Below are 20,623 nucleotides of genomic sequence, written 5' to 3'. Positions count from 1 at the left end.
CTCACAGATTTTTAAAATATTTATTTATTTGGCTGCGCCAGGTCTTAGATCTTCGTTGTGGCATGCAGGATCTTTAGCTGCCACGTGTGGACTTAGTTGCCACATGTGGGATCTAGTTCCTTGACCAAGGGTTGAACCCGAGCATTGAGAGCTCGGAGTCTTAGCCACTGCACCACCAGTGCGTCGCTTTAGTCACGTCTGACTCTGCAACATTATGGACTGTAGCCCACCAGGCTCCTCTGTCCATGTGATTCTCCAGAGACAGATACTGGAGTGGGTTGCCATGCCCTCCTCCAGGGGATCTTCCCTACCCAGGAACTGAACCTGCATCTCTTATGTCTCCTGCATTGGCAGGTGGGGTCTTTCCCATTCGTGCCACCTGGGAAGCCCAGGGAAGTCCCATAAATTGTTGTTTTAAGCCATTAAGTTTTGGGGTAGCTTTTTCGTGCAAAGGTGGACTGCATTGCTCCTTTAGTCTCTGGCGAGCTGAAGATGGTCAGACAGGCGGGTCCGGTGCCTCGGTCACAAGGCTATGCCACGAGCACCCTGGGAAGCCCTGGAGGATTCCCCCCACCCCAGATCCTGGGTGAGGCCAGTGCGGCTTCACCTTGCACACGAAATGGAAGGGGTGCCCTGAGACTCAATAACTTTTTCATGCAGTTCAGCGAACTATGGCTCATGGGCTGGCTGCCTATTTTTGTAAATAAAGCTTTATTGGAATAGGTGCTGGATCAAGGTTCTGCAAGCAGGGTAGGGTCACAGAAGCACAGGCTCAGATCCTGTTCATATTTAAAGTTTGAGACTTTGTCATGGATTTTTTGTGTTAATCTTATTTATTTGTGCTTTTTTTTTAAGCTCCTTTGATTTGGGCCAAGTCCTTTCCAACGTACTGAGTGAGCCCTTTTATCTGACTGGATCTCAAATCTCTACCTGATTATTACATTCTCACCAAGGGTCATCATTTAGGCTGTTGCTGGATGTTTACATCCTTTTGTGAATGAAGATCAAGTCCTACTCAGGAGAAATCAGAGGGGCAGGTAACCAGAGAGCTGGGGTCAGCTTCCAGGGAAAGAAGGGCTCTTCCTAAAGGTCCCCATTTCTTAAAAGTTCCACAGACTCCTCTCCGTGGCCTCCCTGGGTAGGTGTCATGGGCAAAGCCTAGGAGCTGTAGGATTTGGTCTCCAGATGACCTGTGAAAACATTTCAGTTTATTTGTGTATTTGATTCTCACCCCTCCCCCACCTTAGACTGTGGTTGTATCCGGCTCCCCATTAGGCCCACCCATAGCTGGAATAGTTATGCTAGTTGGTATTTTCTAAAGTCTCTTTTGCACCATCAGCTCTGGGATGCAGAAGTGTGTGTCTGCAAGAGGGCTCTCCCAGAGGCCATAGTTACTCCCCAGAGAACCATCCAGACAGCACCTGGTGACCTCAGTGTAGTCTGTCCACATTTTTTTTACCCGAAGTGGCCAGACATCTCCAAATCAGACTAGAGCTCATCTGTGGGCCTGAGGGAGAAACAGAAGTCACCCTGGCTTCGGGCAGACTGTGGGCGGTAACGGACAAGTCACCCACTCCCTCTGGATTCTGGAGACGGGGCTGCTCTCTCATTATGGCAGGGCCAGGCTGTGTCAGTCGGCGGCACGTGAGGAATCCGAAGGGAGTGGATTTGCTGGGAGAAAGGGAGAGATCTTCCCATGATGCTCCTCTGCTGTTCATCTGCAAACACTCTCTGCCTTTTCAGGGTTTCTCCAGGAGCGCTTCCATTTCAGGAACCCAGTCTCCGCTTCTCCTGCTGGTCCATTATCCACAACACCGAGAGAAGCATTTGCGTTTTCTCTTTATCCCTCCAGAGGTCAAGCCAGGAGTTTGGAAGGGCTGGAGGGCAGTGTTCTGCCCAGCCTTCTTCCCCCCAGAATAGAGAAAAACTCACATATTTCCAGAGAATCAAGATGGGCTAGTCACGTGACCACAGAGTTCTACTGTGCCCACCCTGGCACCACTGCCAAGAACTTGTGAAATTAACCCAGGGCCCCGCTCATGATGCATCCACGGTCATCACAGGGCTAACCTGGCCTCTCGCCTGCTCCAGCGTCCTTCTGCTTCCTCTTCTGTCTGCTCTCCTCGGGAGTTGGAAGGATACTGAAAAACGCTACGTTGTCCTTTATTTACATCCAGTGGGACCACCAAGATGACTCCCAATGGGCCTGGCCAGGGCAGATGGACTGCCTGGGGGACAGCACACACACACACACACAAACTCACACAGAGACACATTCACAAGTGCCATCTCAATACTCATCATTTTATTTTAGTATTTCTGTTTTAGGTGAGGTCAGACTCTGCTACAGGCTTGGGTAACAATGCTGACTCTGCAGGTGAATGTTCTTTCTCTGTCCCAGTGCTTTGGAATACAGAGTTGCAAAACACACCCTGGAGGACACCTAAGACTGTGGAGTATAGTTTATTACGCCAGCATGTCCAAGGGGGAATCGGTTCCCAACAAGGACCCTGATGTCTCTGAGAGGCCAGGTTTTATACCCCTCACTACGTGACGGGTTATGTGTTAGCAACCTCTCTGTTGCATATGATTGAGTTTTAGAACAAGTAGATGCTAGGAGAACAAACAATTAAGGTTAAAGGAGGGGGGACAATGATTATACATCAAGGGGGGATGTCTCCAAGGTTAATCTAACAGGGGCAGCCTGACTTCAACTACAATCTCTGTTTGCCATCTGTAGGGAGGGAAGTCTCCAGGAGACCTGGTTTTCACTAGCGACCGTTTCCTCACTCCTGGGCAGGGTTCAGGCCCAGCTCACATCCTGTCTTTAAGATGGGTGACAGGCTTCAAGATGGAGTCTCTCCTGCTTTCCTCACATGGGTCCCAACACAAGGATGTGGCCCTGATGTCACCCTTGGCAAGGAGGGAGCAAAGGGCCTCCCCCAGCGGGGACTAGTCACTCTGCTGAGGGCACAGTTTGTGCTTGTGGTCTTAATGGACGGAGGGAGGGAAATGGCTTTAAACTGGTCAATGCTCTGAGCCCTTAGAACACATGTGCAGAAGCACAGGGCCACTTTGGAACGGCTGTATTCCAGCCACAGAGGGGAACACCCCATATTCTTACCAGGTTTTAAGAGGAAGAAAATACCAAGTCTGCCGCTCAGGCAGCCGATTTGAGAAGGACTTTCCTTTATTCTAACCCCCTTCTGTTTCCTCATACTTGGTCTGGGTGAAGAGGACCAGTTTCCTCCAAGGTCGATGGCCTGCCTCTGGCTGAGGCTGGCTCCCCGAGATGGACGAGCTCTCGGCTTTGGCTCTGCTGTGCCCCGCTGCCCCCAGCCCCAAGCTGGGTGCCGGCGGGGAGGGTGGGCAGGAAGGGCAGTGGCAGGACCCTGGGGCAGGGGCTATGGTGGACCTGCTCCCAGACGCCTGGAGGGCTGTCTTCCTCAGCTCCTCAAGTCACCTGGTGGCGTGATGACAACCGTCTCGTCACTTCTGTCATCTGCAGCTGCCAGCTGGCCGAGAGCAGGAAGCAGGCTGGTCACTGGGCAAAGGGATGGTGACCTCGGGGAAGAACCCATCCTCACTTTCTGGAAGACGGGCTGCCTGGAGAAGAAAAGCCAGGCAAGCTGCCAGCGCCAGGGAGGGCTTGGGCACAGAGACCCCCTCTGTCCCTGCACAAGCCCTCCTTTCAACGGGCGCTGTGCAAACCGAAAGCAGAGTGCCTTCCTCCTGGGTCACCTGCTCTGCGGCCAGGGGGGCCTGACTCACTGGGGTGGCCACGCACTTTCCTGACAGGAAGCTCGGTGTGGGAACTCGGTGAGCCTCGCTGCCAGCAGCTCCTGTGTTTGTGGAGGCCGAGGGGGTGGGTATGTGCTGCTCCCCACCCTGTGCAGCCAGCCAGCTGGGCAGCCTGCCTGCTCCTGGGCGCTGCTACTGTGGGTACTTCAGTGGGGGTGTCCAGCCTGGCGGCTGGGCAGGGCCCCAGGGAGGCCGGCCTGGCTCGCTTCTGGCTGCTCTCTCCCTGTACTTGTTGGCGTTTCCTCTGCGCTCGTGTGCAGAAGCACTGTGGTGGGGAGATGGGGCCGGGGCTCCACTGTGAGTTTCTCAGCAGAGAGGTGGTGAGAGCAGAGGGAGGCCTGCCCACCCACCACGGGCTGCCCAGACTCGGCCCAGGAACCACGGTCCCAGCCCAATGCTCCCTAGTTGGCCAGAGCGCCCAGGGCCCTGTCAGGAAGGAGGGGGCGGCCAGGTCACAGGACTCACACATCCTGAGTGTGACTGATTTTCTGCCGCTTGACGTCCTTTTGTTCGGTTTTGCCTGCCCTTATTTTTAGTAAAGCCCTATTAGAAAGTTCCAGGCTTGGGTTGGGGAGTGGAAGGGGCGGCGGTGTCAACTGGCTGACTGGGAGGCGACAGCGAAGTGGTCTTTATCAGGAGTAAAAGAGTGGGAGGGTGGCCCCAGGGACACAGCGGGTTCCCCAGGGCCTACCCCACCCTCAGGCCCTTGGGGGAGGCCTCTCCACCCAGCCTGTGAGGAAGTACCTGCTTCGTTTTCCCACCACACGGTCGATTCTGGTTTCAGGCTGACCCGTAAGCCCCCAGGCAGGGGGATCTTATCCCCGAGCGACTGTCTGGAAGGGTCTCACTCCGCCAGCTTGTGCGTGAGCCGCTGAAGTGATACCATCCATGGAATTCTCCAGGCCAGAATACTGGAGTGGGTAGCCTTTCCCTTCTCCAGGGGAATCTTCCCAACCAGGGATCGAACCCAGGTCTCCTGCATTGTAGGCGGATTCTTTACCAGCTGAGCCACCAGGGAAGCCCATGACCCGCTAAGGCCAAGGGCAATTTCTTAAACAGAAAGATGAGTGAAGAACTGGTCCCTGGGGCAGAGGAAGCGGGCAGCTAGAGCCCTGGTCTTGTGGGGAGGGGAGGTGGGCCTTTCGCCTTGGTCTGGTGGGCGCAGAAGGAGCACGAACCAGAAGGGGAAGCCCAGTGCCCTCCCGTGCAGGGTGACTTACTCTGCAGACTCCTTGTGGAAGGTGTCATGGAGCTGGGCCGGCCGGCCTCCTGGGGGCCACACGAGGAGAACTGAGGGCCCAGAGCTGACGCCTTGACCTTGGGTGGGTTCATCTCCAGCATCTCCGGGGTGCGGGGGGCCCGGGGCTTGCAGGCAAAGCTTGATGTGAATCCCCTAGAACAAAACATCCAACCTAAAGTCACAGGAGGAAGAAGGAAGGACTCCCCTTTCTGGCTGTAAGAGATGCCAGGCAGGCACCATCTTGGGCACCGGGGGGTGGGGTGGGGTAGAGCAGGGCACCTGGTAGCATAAATCCCTGCCCGTGGAGCTCACACTTTTGGGGAGGAGGGAGATGATGAGAGAGGAGATGAAGCAAGGGAGCAGACTAGGGAACCTGAGAGTATTACAGTGTTGGATCCAGTGGCCAGGAAAGGTGTCTGGCTCCAGTTAGTTCCGTGTCCCAGTCCCTGGAACCCTACATGACAACAGGAAATCAAGGCTGCAGGTGTGGGGTTATCCTAGATTACTGGGATATCTGTTATCACAAGCATCCTTAAGATGGGGAGAGAGGCAGAGGAAGAAAGAGAAATAGGCTCAGCTGTGGGAAAAAAGACACAGATGTAATGCCACTGGCTTTGAGGATGGAGGAAGGGGCCACAGGGCTTTTCAGGTGGTGCTAGTGGTCAAGAACCCACCTGCCAATACTGGAGCCGTAAAAGACGCTGGTTTGATCCCTGGTTTGGGAAGATCCCCTGGAGGAGGGCATGGCAACCCACTCCGTTATTCTTGCCTGGAGAGTCCCATTAGACAAAGGAGCCTGGTGGTCTGCAGTCCATAGGGTCACAGAGTCAGACACAACTGAAGCGACTTCGCATATGCTCGCAGGAAGGGGCCACAAGCCCAGGAGGGCAGGAGGCTTCTTGAAGCCAGAAGGAAGAGAAAAGAGATTCTTCCCTAGACTTTCAGGGTGTAACCTGTCCTGTGGACATCTTGATTCCAGCCCATGAAGACCCATGTGGGACTTTTAACCTACAGAACTGGAAAATAATAAATTCGTGCTTATTTAGTGACTAAATTTGCACAATTGGAAGTTTATTACAGCATCAATTGGAAGCTGACTTTAGATGGGGTGACCAGGGAAGGCCACAGTGAGAAGATGACATTGAGCCCCCAAACAACCCTGGGAAGCAGGCATTACTACCTTACTTTTCAGATGTCAAAACTGAGGCTTCAAGTTGGTCAAGTTTCCCAAATTTATACACATAACAAGCAGGCAGTGAACCTGGTGGGATCTTATAGACAGCCATTCTCCAGACGCCCTCAGGACCCCAGCCCAGTGGGTCGGCTTCACAGAGACAAGAGGCCACATCTTAGAGCCTGTTCCCTCCTTCCTACCAGCGCCCGCAGCCACTGCAGCTGGGGCTGGGGACGTGATTCCCCACCCAGCCCTTAGCTCCCTGGCTGTCACTGAGGTATAAACAGGCTCAACTTTTATTCCCATCTCGACTTCTGTTGCTATTGTTCCGTCGCTCAGTTGTGTCGGACTCTGACCCCACGGATGGTAGCACACCAGGCTCCTCTGTCCTCCACCATCTCCCAGAGTTTGCTCAACTGCTGGGGACTTTGCTATGTGCCCGTTTTTCTGACACCTAACTCTGAAGACTGGAGTCCCGGGGGCTGTCACCCAGGGCTGTGGTCACCACTGACTGAGCTGATGTAAGCGCCATCTCAGCTCCCGGCAGGCAGCAGGGGCTCCTAGTCTGACCTTCCTTCAGTAGGTGGGCATCTCGGTCTGCAGGCTGCAAGTGTGAGTGCGCAGCAGACACTGTGAGCTTGGCTAGTAAGGGGGGGCTCTCCCCACTGCACCCCCAGGACAGAGAGATGCTGACTGGCTGCAGGGCTCCTAGTGGGCAGTGTGTGTGTGTGTGTGTGTGTGTGTGTGTGTGTGTGTGTGTGTGTGTGTGTGTGTGTGTACACCGTGCTGGGGGCTGAAACTGAGGACTGGGGCAAGTGAAGGATCTGGTGGCAGGGAGGAGGGTGAGGGCCCTGGAATGGCCTGGACTCTGTCTTGCTCTGTTGCTTTCTAGCGGGTGAGGGAGAGTGAGCAATCTGCTGACATCTCGGGAGCCTCAGTTTCCCCACCTGTGAAATGGCTTCTGTAGCACAGCTCTGAAGGTTCAGGTGATATCCCTGGGCCCAGCTGTGGTAAAGCGCCCCATGAACGGGGATGATGGCTCTGGGGAGTGAGACTCGGGAGGCAACTGCATAATTTGTTGATTCATTTCATTATGCCTCCCTTTTTTTTTTACATTGAGAATCTATTACTTTAATACTCAGGAAAGTAAAACTTAAATATTTGAAAAGTCCCCAAATTCAAATTTAGGAAAAGACACGTAAAAAACTGCCTGTACTTTAGACAAGAAATCTTTCATACCTGGTTGAAAAGGATAGAGGAGATTTAGCCCTCTTACAATTTTTTAACTTTTTTTTTTTTCTTTAAAAAGCAAATTTATTTTCATGTCATGTATAACATTGTCCTTCCAGGTGAACTGCCTCAGAGCAGCAATTTGGTCTAGTCCACTTTGATATCCACTGTCCAGCACAGTTCTGAGCACACATGTGCTAAGCTGCTTCAGTCGTGTCTGACTCTTTGCAACCCCATGGGCTGTAGCCCGCCAGGCTCCTCTGTCCATGGGATTCTCCAAGCAAGAATACTAGAGTGGGTTGCCATTCTTCCTCCAGGGGATCTTCCCGACCCTGAGCACACACCCATGTGCATTATCAGTGAATGAAAGAAATCTAAAAAGTTAGAGTATACTGATCACATGAAAGAGTATGCAATCATCTCAAATAACTGTGGGGGCTACTCAGGCACATGAGAGAGAATGTAGCGAGGCTCAGAATAGAGGAAAAAAGCTGCTGTATAACACAGGGAGCTCAACTTGGTGCTCTGTGACAACCTAGAGGGGTGAGATGGGGTGGTGGGAGGGAGGTTCAAGCGGGAGGGGACATATGTATACTTAGAGCTGATTCACACTATTGTACAGCAGAGACTAACATACCAATGTAAAGCAATTATCCTGCAATTAAAAATAAATTAAAAACAAAGTAAACACAAACACACACACCAAAAATCCCAGAGCAACACAGCGTGCTCAGTTGCTAAGTCCTGTCTCCTTGTCAACCCATGGACCGCAGTCCACCAGGCTCCCCTGTCCATGGAATATACCAGGCAAGAATACTGGAGTGGGTTGCTGTTTCTTCCTCCATGGGATCGTCCCAACCCAGGGATCTGACCCACATCTTTGGCCTTGGCAGGCGGATTCTTTACCACGCAGCCACCTTGGAAGCCCTTGGAGCGATGCAGAAAGTGAAAGTGAAAAAGTGGCTCAGTTGTGTCCGACTCTGTGACCATGGTTCTCCAGGCCAGAATACTGGAGTGGGCAGCCTTTCCCTTCTCCAGGGGATCTTCTCACCCCAGGGATTGAACCCAGGTTTCCTGAACTGCAGGATTCTTTACCAGCTGAGCCACAAGGGAAGCCCAAAGGAGTGATACCGAGCAGCACGTAAATCTGACTGCAAGTGTGTGAAAACAGGCATGCATTGCTGACATTTGTCTGACACACACAATGAAGCTTTTCTAATTTTGAGATATATATTCTTTTATTTGTTTGTTTTTGTCTGTGCTGCATGGCTTGCAGGATCTTAGGTCTCTCTCCAGGAAGTGAACCCAGACTACAGCAGTGAAAGCCCAGAATCCTAACCACTAGACCTCCAGGGAACTCCCTAATGTTGATATTTATTGTCATCCTTATGGTGGTAAAATATACATAACATAAAATCTTGATTGTTTTAAAATGCAGCCCCATTACACTTTCAGTTCAGTTCAGTCACTCAGTCATGTCCGATTCTTTGCGACCCCATGCACTGCAGCGTGCCAGGCCTCCCTGTCCATCACAAACTCCAGAAGTTCACCCAAACCCATGTCCATTGAGTCAGTGACGCCATCCAACCATCTCATCCTCTGTCATCCCCTTCTCCTCCTGCCCTCAATCTTTCCCAGCATCAGGGTCTTTTCAAATGAGTCAGTTCTTCGCCAAAGAATTGGAGTGGCCAAAGTATTGGAGTTTCAGCTTCAGCATCAGTCCTTCCAATGAATATTCAGGACTGATTTCCTTTAGGATGGACTGGTTGGATCTCCTTGCAGTCCAAGGGACTCTCAAGAGTCTTCTCCAACACTGCAGTTCAAAAGCATCAATTCTTCGGCACTCAGCTTTATTTATAGTCCAACTCTCACATCCATACATGACCACTGGAAAAACCATGGCCTTGACTAGACGGACCTTGGTTGACAAAGTAATGTCTCTGCTTTTGCTGTCTAGTTTGGTCATAACTTTCCTTTCAAGGAGTAAGCGTCTTTTAATTTCATGGCTGCAATCACCATCTATGGTGATTTTGGAGCCCAGAAAAATAAAGTCAGCCACTGTTTCCACAGTTTCCCCATCTATCGGCCATGAAGTGATGGGACTGGATGCCATGAGCTTCATTTCTGAATGTTGAGCTTTAAGCCAACTTTAAGAAGGAACAATTGAGAGACTCTGGTAGAAACTCCTCAGGTGAGCCCTGGGGCTGTTCCTGGCAGTGGTAATGGCAGAGAGTCAGCCTTGGGTTAGCTGGGGATGTCCCCTCACACAAGGGGGCCAGATTTGGAGGAGCTAGCTGTGCAGATTTAGGACGGCTTGGTCCACTTCACCCCGTGGGGCCTTAGAGCCAATGGGTAGCAAGGTCAAGTTGTAGAGTCTCAGGGATAGCTGAGGTGAGTTGGCAAGAAGTGAAAGGAGGGGATTTTCCTGGGGGGTCCAGTGGTTAAGAATTTGCCTGCCAATGCAGGGAACATGGGTTCGATCCCTGGTCCAGGAAGATTCTACATGTTGCAGGGCAGCTAAGCCAGTGGGCCACGAATGGAGAAGCCCGTGCACTGCAATAAAAGATCCCACGTGCTGCAACTAGGACGTAGCACGGCTGAATAAATACATAAAGCAATGAAGACAAGAAGTGAAGGGAGAGAACAGTCAGGGCAGCAGGGCTGGGGATCTACTAACCTCCCCACCCAGGGCACCCAGGAGAGGGCCCCATCCTTTTGGAGAGCCACATGGTGATGCGTGTGGAAAGCCTACACGCAGGTTAATTTTACGTGGCAGTGTCGTGGGGCTGAGGGGCCCAGGTATATGATCAAACACCGTCTGCATATTTCTGTGCAGGTGTCTCTGGACAAGGCAGACATTCCACAGCGGGGACGCTGAGTAAAGCAGTCTGCCCTCCAGAAAGCGAGTGTGCCCCATCCACTCGCTCTTGGGTTCTGGACTTGCCTCTGCAGCCACGTGAGCTGATTCCTTAATTAAATCTCTTTCCACATACACTTCCTGTTGGCTCTGTTTCTCTGGAGAATCCTGACTAATACACCTAAGAGCGGGCCTCCTCTTGGCCCTGGGACATGACCTTTGTTTGACTGGGGTCATGTTGTTGCTTTGAAAGAACATCTCAGACACAGCCTCCCTCTGGCTGGCACCTCCCTCTGGCACTGGGGAAAGTGGCCCTTGGCAGACACCAGGGAACCACCCCTTCAGCTTGGCAGACCCCTCCCCTCCATGGGGTCCCCACCTGGGCGGCTGCAGGAGGCGGCTGTGTTGACTGAGGGTGCTGGTCACTGTCGCTGAACTCTGGGGGGTGTTGAATTTGGGGCCCCCTGGAGAGGACACTGTGGGAGGCAGGGAGGGATGGCTGTCGGGAAGGGTCAGCTTGGCCCCTGAGAGGCCCCCCAGCCCCCTCAAGCCCCTGAATGGTGTGAGCTTATTAGTCTAGGCAGCCAGGAGCCAGAGCCAGGAAATGGCGATGGTCTGGCCGGGGATGCAGCCAGATTAGGGCAGAGCAGAAAGAGCACATGGGAAGCGCACATGGATAGCAGTCGCCTCCGACTCAGGAAGATGTGACTGGCTGCAGGAACACACGGTGCTGGGTCCTAGAAAAAGGTGAAGGTCGATCGATATATTGGTAAATTGGGAGGTGCCCTGCAAGGTAGGCAGTTATGTATCAGAGAAGCCTGGCTGGCTTCTATGATCTCTGCTTGTCAATAGGAACATTGTGTTGGAAGGGAGTCACAATAAAAAGGTTCTGGAGATATTTAATCTTTACTTGTGTTTGGAATGCTGCTGAGTCATAATCCCAGAGCTGAGATTCCCATGGCAGAACATCCCTGTGTCCCTTCATTTCTTCGAAGGGAGATACTGTCTGTATTAAGATATGAATCAAAGCGCTCAGGGCTTGCCTAAGTGGACTCTGCTCATCAAAGTTCCTAACTGGTTCCTAACTTGGTCATTGCTGTGGTATTTCATCTGGACTGCAACAAAGTCCAGGGAGGAGAATGGGGGCTGGGGAGAGCGTGGCGGCTGGGGAGGGAGCATGCTGGATGAAGGCAAACTTCACGCACGGATATTTGGTGAAGGTGCACACATGTCTGTATAAATACTCAGGCTACCCCAATTTCCCTGACCTCTTGGTTCTGTAGTTTCTTTTAGCTCAATACTGTCATATATCCTTTGGGAACAAATGTGAGGAGGGAAAAGCATATATGGGATATATATGTAAGGGCTTCCCTGGTGGGTCAGTGGTCAAGAATGTGACTGCAATGCAGGAGATTCGAGTTTGATACCCGGGTTGGGAAAATCCCCTGGAGAAGGAAATGGCAACCTGCTCCAGTTTCTTGCCTGGAAAATGCCATGGACAGAGGAACCTGGAGGGTTACAGCCCATGGGGTTGCAAAGAGTCGGACACAACTTAACCACTAAACAACCACAGACATACGTAAAATCTCGTTCTTATTTTTTTAACAGCCACAATACTTGTGGCTGGACAGAATTTTGACAGTTTGCTTCCCATCTCAGGCTGCCACTGGTGGACGTCTGCAGGGCAGTGGGAGCTCTGACTGGAGGAGCCTACTCCCTCACCTGCCCTTGGCCACATGGAGGGAATGTCCAGACAAACGGCCTCCTGTTCTGGCTGGGCTCCTCGGCATCTCCGCGTGCATGCCAATGCCGTGCAAAGCAGGGCCCCAGCAGATGGCGGGCGGCCAGTGGGCGGGCAAGGCCATGTGACGTCTGGGCAGCCTGGCCCCTCACCTTCCCAGAGGTGACGGCTGGAAACCAACCCTGTACATTCCAAGGTGGGGGGTCAGCCCCTCCAGGTCGGGACTGACAGATTTCCCAGGGAAAGTGCCTTGGTTCTCCTTGGGATAAATGCTTGTTTTCTTTGAAAATGCATTTTCATAGTCTGGTTAACATTTATTCAAAGCTAAGGACTGTAAGAGGCAGAGAGAAAAAGGAAAAGGAAGACGTGGGCTGTGGGGAGGCTGTGCGCTGGTGGAGTCTGAACCTTTTCACTCCTGGCTTCCAAGAAGCCAATTTCACAGCAAGACCAGTTGCTGGAAGCCACTGGAGCTGCAATTATCTTTATGCCACCTCAAAATCAGGGCTATGCAGTGCGGGCTATCATTTTGTCTACCAACGACCCACATCCAGGGCTCCAGGGCCTTCCTTCTCCCCACAAGCAAGGGCACAACCCAGCCAACTCATCTTCTGGGGCCAGGGGCTGCCCTCCTTTACAGACTGAGAGAGTGGAGCTGTCAAGTCAGACAGAGAGCTATGCTCTCTTCTTTTCTCCTAGGGATTCATCCAATGTGTATTTCAAGCTCCTGCTCTGTGCCAGGAACACGGGGGACAAACACCCTACCCATGGCCCCCGTGTTTGAGGACCGTGGGAGACAGTCATGGAGCACGTGACCACACAGCGGAACTCCGGCTCACCATCTTTGACACCCTCTGCCCTGTAGACGCATCCAGGACTGCCCCCTCCCCAACCAGATCCCAAGGTCCTTGTGGCTCATCCCTACACAGCCCTGCCACCCTTCTGCCCTTGAAGCAGGAAAGGAAGGTGCAAGGTAGCTGCCTGCTCACAGAGGTGTAGGCTTTGAGAGTCTCCCCGCCCCTCCTCTCCCTGACTTTCTCGCCAGGGGGTGTGGCACTGCTGGGCCTTCTGCCTGTCCTCGGGGGGCCCTGACCCCTCCAAGGTGTCCAGCAGCTTCTAGAACTCGGCAGGAATCTCTGTTTCTGTGGCGTTTCCATCAGTGGGAGACTGCAAGAAGGCAGGAAGGTCCCCACAGGGGAGGACCGGTGGGCTGGTTTCTTGGAATCCCCTGCAATGTGATGGGGGCCACATCTGCAGGGGGTGGGTGGTTTCAGGCCTCAAGGGGCCTAGAATGCAGGCCTCCCACAGCCTCACCCAGCTCCGCAAGGGCCTGCTGCTGGAGGAGCTGCAAGTCAGCTGTGACCACAGCGGAGGTGGGGGCCTGCTCACTGCAGACACAATAACGGATGTCCCTCCCTGTTTTATGGGGAAAGTGGGGCATGGATGGCCTGACCGGTCACCATGCAAAATTCCTCTACTCAGAGACTCCAAGGGTGTCGTCATGATGCTCAGCATGACTCTATAGAGCAGTGTTTTAGTGCAGGAGCAAGGCTCCTCTGTCTTGAAACTCAGCCTGCAGGGCGCTGCGGGGCCAGGCCGGAGGAAGCGGTGGGCGGCAGTCAGAAGACAGCTTGGGTCTGAGTCCAGGGCCAGGCCCCTCCCCCAAGCAGGTTCCCTCAGATCTGAAAGAAGGAGCCTGTGAAATCATTAAAAAAAAAAAAAAAAGTCCTTTCGAGATTCTAAAGAATCCCTCCTTACCCATTGATTGCCGGTTTGTGCTCATTTGACACAGAGGAACAGAAAACATCTTTTTTTTTTTTCTTCCTGGGGGTCCAGTTTCTGTTTTAGGAAGCTGACATCTGAGCCAAACCCTTTTACTGACCTCAGGCCTCACCTTTCTCCCCTCTGCAGCCCCCTCTCCAAAAGCGAACTGCTAAGAGAGGCCACTGACCTCAAATTACTTCTCTTCACTCACCCTCCCAAAAGTCTTTACCCAGCAGTTCTTAAAACGAGTCCCTTGGGTGTGTTTGTAACTTTTTCTCTCCTTCCGGCCTGACGACTGGTGATTCTCAGGAGGGCAGGTCCCTCCCCTTGGGCTCTGAGGTTGTCGGGCAAGCTGACCACACTCCCCTGAGGGTCTCAGAACCGCACTTGAGACCTCAGCGGAAGGCTCCTTTGCCTCCATCGTCAGAGGTTGGGCCTCAGAAGAGCCCTCCCGGGACACTGCTCCACCCCTACCTGGTGGTGTCTCCACTTTCCGGGGTCCGGGGCCCCTCTCGAGGCTGGCTTGGGGCCCCTGCTGGGGGCAGACGAGGCTCTCCCTGACGTCCTGCTGGCGACCACTCTCCCGGCTTGTCGTCGGTGGTGGCTGGGAGGAGTCAGGAGAGAGAGCTCAGTTGACCTCTGCTCTGGAAGCTCTTTGAAGATGCTCTTTACTGGGCTGGGCCCTGGAGCCAAGAAAAGCACACAGCCTGGGGGCCAGTCCCTCACAGCTCCCCGGCGCCTATGGATGGGGACTTGTTTACTTGTGCAGGTTGGGACCTTTCAAGAAGACCACTTTGGGTACTTGTAACCTGAGGGTGCAGTGGGCACGCTCTGGTTGGAACACACACACGCAGGGAAGGTCGGACCCTTGGCCCTGTGGCCTGCCCCCTCCCCACCCCCGCCCCCACCTCTTGGGAAAAGCCAACAAAACCTGGAATTGTCTCCTGGGCCCCTTGCTTGGCACTGATGCACAGTGGCCCAGAGGCACACTGGAAAACTATTCATGTCTGTTTGAAATTCAACTTTAGCTGGGTGTCCTGTGTTTTTTATTTGCCAAATCTGGCAACCCCAGAGGTGGGGCTCTCTGAGCTGCCCCTGGATCCTTCAGGCCTGAATCCCTGCCCTCCCACAAGGGCAGAACCTCCCTAATACCACCCAGCAAGGACCAGGCCACCTGGGTCACCTCCAGATCACAGGGAACGATGGGAGGAGACCCTGATGACACTGCTGAGGGTCCCTCCCAAGGGTCTGGGGACGGGCCTGTTCTGTACTTCAAATGACATGCACCCCTCCTTCTCCAGCTCAAAGGGGTTCACGTCACTGTCACAGCAACGCTGTGACAGTCTGAATTCACTGCCCCCTTAACCCAGGCTCCTTTCAGCTCATTAAAAAAAAAAAAAAAAAGAATCTCTCTAGCACCTTTGCAATGCCCTCAGTTTTATCTTAAATAATCTTCCCTACCTAAACAGACATTTCTCTAACAGGCACATGAAAAGCTCAACATCACCAATTATTAGAGAAATGCAAATCAAAACCACAGCGTGATATTACCTCACACTGGTCAGAATGGCCATCATCAAAAAGTCTACAAATGACAGATGCTGGAGAGAGTGTGGAGAAAAGGGAACCCTCCTACACTGTTGGTGGGAGTGCAAATTGGTGCAACCACAATGGAAAACAGTATGGAGGTTCCTCAAAAAGCTAAGAATAGAGTTGCCAGATGATTCAGCAATCCCACTCCCGGGCATATATCCAGACAAAACTGTAATTCAAAAAGATACATTCACCGCTTTGTTCGTAGAAACATCATCTGCAATAGCCAAGACACAGAAACAGCATCAGTGTCCACCGACAGATGAATGGGTAAAGATGTGGCACACGCATGCAATGGATACTACTCAGCCATAGAAAGGGACAAAATCGGGGCATTTGCAGAGATGCGGATGGACCTAGGGCCTATCACACAGAGTGAAGTAAGTCAGAAAAAGAAACACCATATGATATCACTCGACATGTGGAATCTAAAATAGGACAGAAATGAACTGTTCTATGAAACAGGGACAGGCTCCTAGACACAGACTACAGACTTGCGGTTGACAAGTCGGGGAGGGATCAGGGAAGGGTGGACTGGGGACTTGGGATTAGCAGATGTAAGCTATTATATATAGGATGGGTAAACACCAAGGTCCTGCTATACAGCATAGGGAACTATATTCAAGATCCTGCGAGAAACCATAATGGAAAAGAATAGGAAGGAAGAATGCATATACATGTGTAATCGAATCACTTTGCTGTAAGAGTAGAAATTAACACAGCATTTTAAATCAACTATACTTGGATTTAAAAATAAAAAGAATCCTCCCTGCAGGTTTCCTCAAACCCAGGGCACGGGGGCACAGCTTTGACTTCCAGATAACTCTCTTTTGACCCAAACAAGGACTCTGTTTCTGGTACGGAACCCATGGGTGGCTTTATTTACAGTCCACACTGGACAGTCTCTGGGCTTCTCTGATAGCTCGGTTGGTAAAGAATCCGCCTGCAATGTAGGAGACCCTGGTTCGATCCCTGGGTTGGGAAGATCCCCTGTAGAAGGGAAAGGCTACCCACTCCGGTATTCTGGCCTGGAGAATGCCATGGACTGTACAGTCCATGGGGCTGCAAAGAGTCGGACACGACTGAGCGACTTTCACTCACTCACTCACTGGACAGTCTCCACCCAGAACTGTGACTGGAACTAGGATTTCAGCCTTCTCTGAGCTGCTCTTCAGTGGATAACAGGCCTGCTTGTCTGTGCTCTCTGCTGACTGGGCTTATAATAACGCTTAGGAGACCACACTTGGGTGTATAGAATAACGGTTGAGCGGAACCACACGTGAGAGCTGGGCTGCACATGGAGAATCCCCTGAGAGTCAACGGTGTTCCAAGATGGCACCCAGGGGTAGGCAGCTCTCCAGGATCATGCGCTTTCCCGGGTGGGTGGCGGTAGGGGACTGGTGCCAAAGCCCCCTGGCAGGAGGGAGGAGGAACTGAGCTGGGCTCTTGGGAGGCCTTCTTGGGTCTTCTTGGTTCAGCCACCCCTCCCGCCTCCCCTGCTCCCTCTGCTTAGGCCACACTGCAGACTTTCAGAGCAACCCCTATGGCCCCCGACGCCATCCACTCCCTCAAAATATATCTCAACTGAAAGAGCTGGGAGCTGGGAGGAGGAGGGCAGCCATGTGCGTGCACCTGAAGCTTCCTGGGACAAACCACTGTTTCTCTACCTCTTCATCCATTTCAAACAGGGCTGGCATTTTCCCTCAGGGTCCACTGACAGGACATGCGATTTTGATATCCCAGCCTTGGTGGATGGGGAAGGAAATGAGAATAACTTTCCTCAGGCCAAAATCATACAAGATTCTAAGTCACATTCTTGGCTTCTCTTTTCTTTTCTCTTGGGAGCTATTTCCTTTTGGCTCTGTGGGGCTGAGTCCTTTGCTTAAAAATAATGTATTCTCTGGCCCCTCATAGAACCGATGGAGCCATGTAAGGATCCCACGGCCTCCTCATTCCGAGTCCTGCCTAGTGCTGACGCAATGCACAGCCATGAAGGGGGCGTCATGAAAAAACCTGACGTTTGGGCTGGGGTGCTGGGACCCCGTGGGTCGTGGGTGGGGCATTAATTCCCAGCAGGGGTGAAGGTCATGTGTGAGGGGACCTGTTGCGGGTTTGGTGGCCTGGCGAGGCCAGAATGGGCTGAGGGGACAAGGTGAGCAGGTGCAGAGACCAGGGAGAAAGGGCTGGAGGAGCAGGACTGGATGGGCAGAAGGGTCAAGAGGAAGTCAGATCAGCTCTCGCTGGCGAAGGAACAAAATGGGACAGCGAGGATCAGGAGGCTCCTGCCACACGCTGCTGTCCTCTTCTTCCCTCGACCGTGGTGCTTCGTCGGCCGAGCCCAGATACGGCCTCAGAACTAGCCTCAACACAGCATTTGAGCATGTTGGCTGAAGCCGGTCTGCACCTGCCCCCTCAAGGAGGCTGAGTGAAAAGAGGAAGAGAAGGCGGTGGCCAGACCGGATGGAAAGCTCACACTGGTCCACGGAGGAGGCGAGGGCCTGGGGTGGTTGTGCTGGGCAAGGAAGGAAGAATAGAAATCTACACCACAAATGGAATCCGCGCTCATTAAATGACCCCAGGAGCGGGGAAGGGATTGTTAGGGAGTTTGGGATGGTCATGTAAGCACTGATATAACTAAAATGGATAACCAACAAGGACCTACTTATTGCACAGCACATGGGACTCTGCTCAGTGTTGCATGGCAGCGTGGATGGGAGGGGAGTCGGGGGGAGAATGGACACATGCATGCGTATGGCTGAGTCACTCGCCGTTTTCCTGAAACTATCACAGCATCGTTAATTGGCTATGTGTGCATAGTTGCTAAGCTCTCTGTGACTTCATGGGCTGTAGCCCACCAGGCTCCCTTGTCCATGGGATTTTCTAGGCGAGAATACTGGAGTGGGTTGCCATTTCCTCCTCCAGGGGATCTTCCTGACTCAGGGATGGAACCTGCATCTCCTGTGTCTCCTGCACTGGCAGGCTGATTCTTTACCACAGTGCCACCTGGGGAGCCTATCCCAGTACAAAATAAAAAGTTAAAAGAATTTTTAAATAAATAAATGGCCCTGGGAAAGCCAATAAGCTGAACCCTTGGCTTCTTCAAGGGGAGAACTTTTGTCCTATATAAGGATTTTGAAGGAGAACTAAGTAAGGGTGCTGGCTTGAGGAAGAGAGAAGGCATGGGGGTGGGTGTGCGCTCAGTTGTGTTCGATTCTTTGTGACGCCGTGGACTGCAGCCCACCAGGCTCCTCTGCCCGTGGAATTTTCCAGGCAAGAATACTGGAGTGGGTTGCCATTTCCTACTCCAGGGGATCTTCCTGACCCAGGGATCGAACCTGGGTCTCCTGCATTGGCAGGCAGGTTCTTTACCACTAGCGATACCTGGGAAGCCTCTGGGGGTGGGGGAAGTGATTAATATGCCTGGTATCTGTCAGGGGGAGTGAGGATGGACTGGGGGTCAGTGTAGGGGAGTCCACTGAGGCAGGAGGGCAGCAGGTGGACTCCCAGCCAGGCCTGAGTGAATGAGAGTTGGTGGAGGATGGGACCTGAAAAGTATGGCCTCAGTGCTCAGAGCAGGCTCTTGGGTGCAGCAGCAGCATGGCTCCAGCTGGCCCATCTAGAAAGGCAGGTGAGTAGCTGCTGCCTCCCCAGGGAGAAGCACTGGGAAGGGCTGGTGATCTGAGGGATGAGTGCCCTGGTGGGTGCCCACTGTTTTCATGCAAGGAACCAGAATTTGCCAGGGTCCAAAGCAATTGTTCTTGAAAATAACAATAACATCTACATCACCAGCAACATCAGCCACCACTCAGCTTCCTCCACCCCTGACAACCTCCAGTGACTCTACCCTACAGGTAATACCATGCCAAATCTTCCTAAAAGATAAGGCCACACTTAGAATCAGTGCAAGACAGAGGGTCACCTTGGTGGCAATTTGGGTAAAACAAGGATGTTACTGATAAATGAGTTAGCCTAAATGCAACTCTTTGGAACAGTGGTGCTGTGTTCAGTCATGCCCAACTCTTTGAGACCCCATGGACTGTAGCCTGCCAGGCTCCTCTGTCCATGGGATTTTCCAGGCAAGAATACTGGAGCGATTATTTCCTATTCCAGGGCATCTTCCTGACCCAGGGATTGAACCTGCATCTCCTGAGTCTCCTGCATTGGCAGGCGGGTTCTTTACCTCTGCACCACCTGGGAAGACCAGCCCTATAGAATTTGAAATCATTTTTAACTCAACAGCATTAGGTCAAATTGGCAAAAATCATTAGACCACCTAAAACCTCCACCCTGGCAGCAGAAAACTCTAGGTAAATGACTGACCTAACCATCTTTTAAAGAAGGCATATTAATGTTTGGAGCTCTAGCAAAACACATGTAAAATAACAAATGATCAAAGCTGGCAAAAAAACCCCCAAAACCCTCTAAAACTGCTGTAATCAAAAGACCCTTTCCCAGGGTAACCAAACAGCCTGGCTTTGTTCCGACTCTGTGACAGGCCTACTGCTCTGAATCAGGGATCAGACGCATTTGAATTCAATTCTGACCAGATTATAAAAGCTCACAGATGTTTCTCATACTGGAATCTGACCTGCTCCTCTTGTTGTTTTTCCTATTTGAATGGAGAAATTGGAGTCTTATCTGATCTGTTCATATCCTTTTAATTTCCTCTTAAAAATTAAAAAAAAACTTTGTACATTTATAATTCAAAGCATATATATTTTTTTCTAGCATCTAAAAAATACTTTTATTCCCCATCAGTCTCTGGTGAGCTCAACTAGAAGCTTCAAAATGTGTCTGGGGAGCTTCCCTGGTGGCTCAGTGGTAAAGAACCTGCCTGCCAGTGCAGGAGACACGAGTTCGATCTCTGATCCGGGAAGATCCCACAGGACGCCTGAGAATCTAAGCCCGTGCGCCACAACTGTTAAGCCTGTGCTCTGGAGCCCTGGTGGCTCAGATGATAAGGAATCCGCCTGCACGGTGGGAGACCTGGGTTCGACCCCTGGGTTGAGAAGATCCCTTAGAGGAGGGCATGGCAACCCAATCCAGTATTCTTGTCTGGAGAATCCTCACGGACAGAAGAGCCTGGCAGGCTACTTGGGGTCTCAAAGAGTCGGACACAACTGCTCGACTAAGCACACTAGAGCTGGCGAGCCGCAACTGCTGAGCTCGTGTGCTGCAGCTACTGAAAACTGCAAGCACCAGAGCCCGTGCTCTGCAACAAGAGAA

General features: G+C 52.3%; 1 protein-coding gene across 1 annotated transcript in view; it reads right to left on the bottom strand.

Annotated features, from left to right (window-relative positions):
- Nucleotides 1–3,518: 3,518 nt before the first annotated feature.
- ARMC9 (armadillo repeat containing 9) overlaps nucleotides 3,519–20,623 on the bottom strand; it is a 179,343-nt gene continuing 162,238 nt past the window's right edge. The window contains exons 22-24 of the mRNA XM_052664338.1: nucleotides 14,279–14,408; nucleotides 5,022–5,194; nucleotides 3,519–3,606 (exon numbers count right to left, since the gene is read on the bottom strand). Of these exons, the coding sequence (XP_052520298.1) occupies nucleotides 3,584–3,606; nucleotides 5,022–5,194; nucleotides 14,279–14,408 (326 nt within the window). The 3' untranslated portion in view covers nucleotides 3,519–3,583. The remainder of the gene's footprint in view (nucleotides 3,607–5,021; nucleotides 5,195–14,278; nucleotides 14,409–20,623) is intronic.

This window comes from Budorcas taxicolor, chromosome 2, assembly GCF_023091745.1.
Source record: "Budorcas taxicolor isolate Tak-1 chromosome 2, Takin1.1, whole genome shotgun sequence".
NCBI lineage: Eukaryota > Metazoa > Chordata > Mammalia > Artiodactyla > Bovidae > Budorcas > Budorcas taxicolor.
The sequence above is the reverse complement of the archived record's forward strand: the minus strand, read 5'-3'. Positions and strand labels throughout refer to the sequence as shown.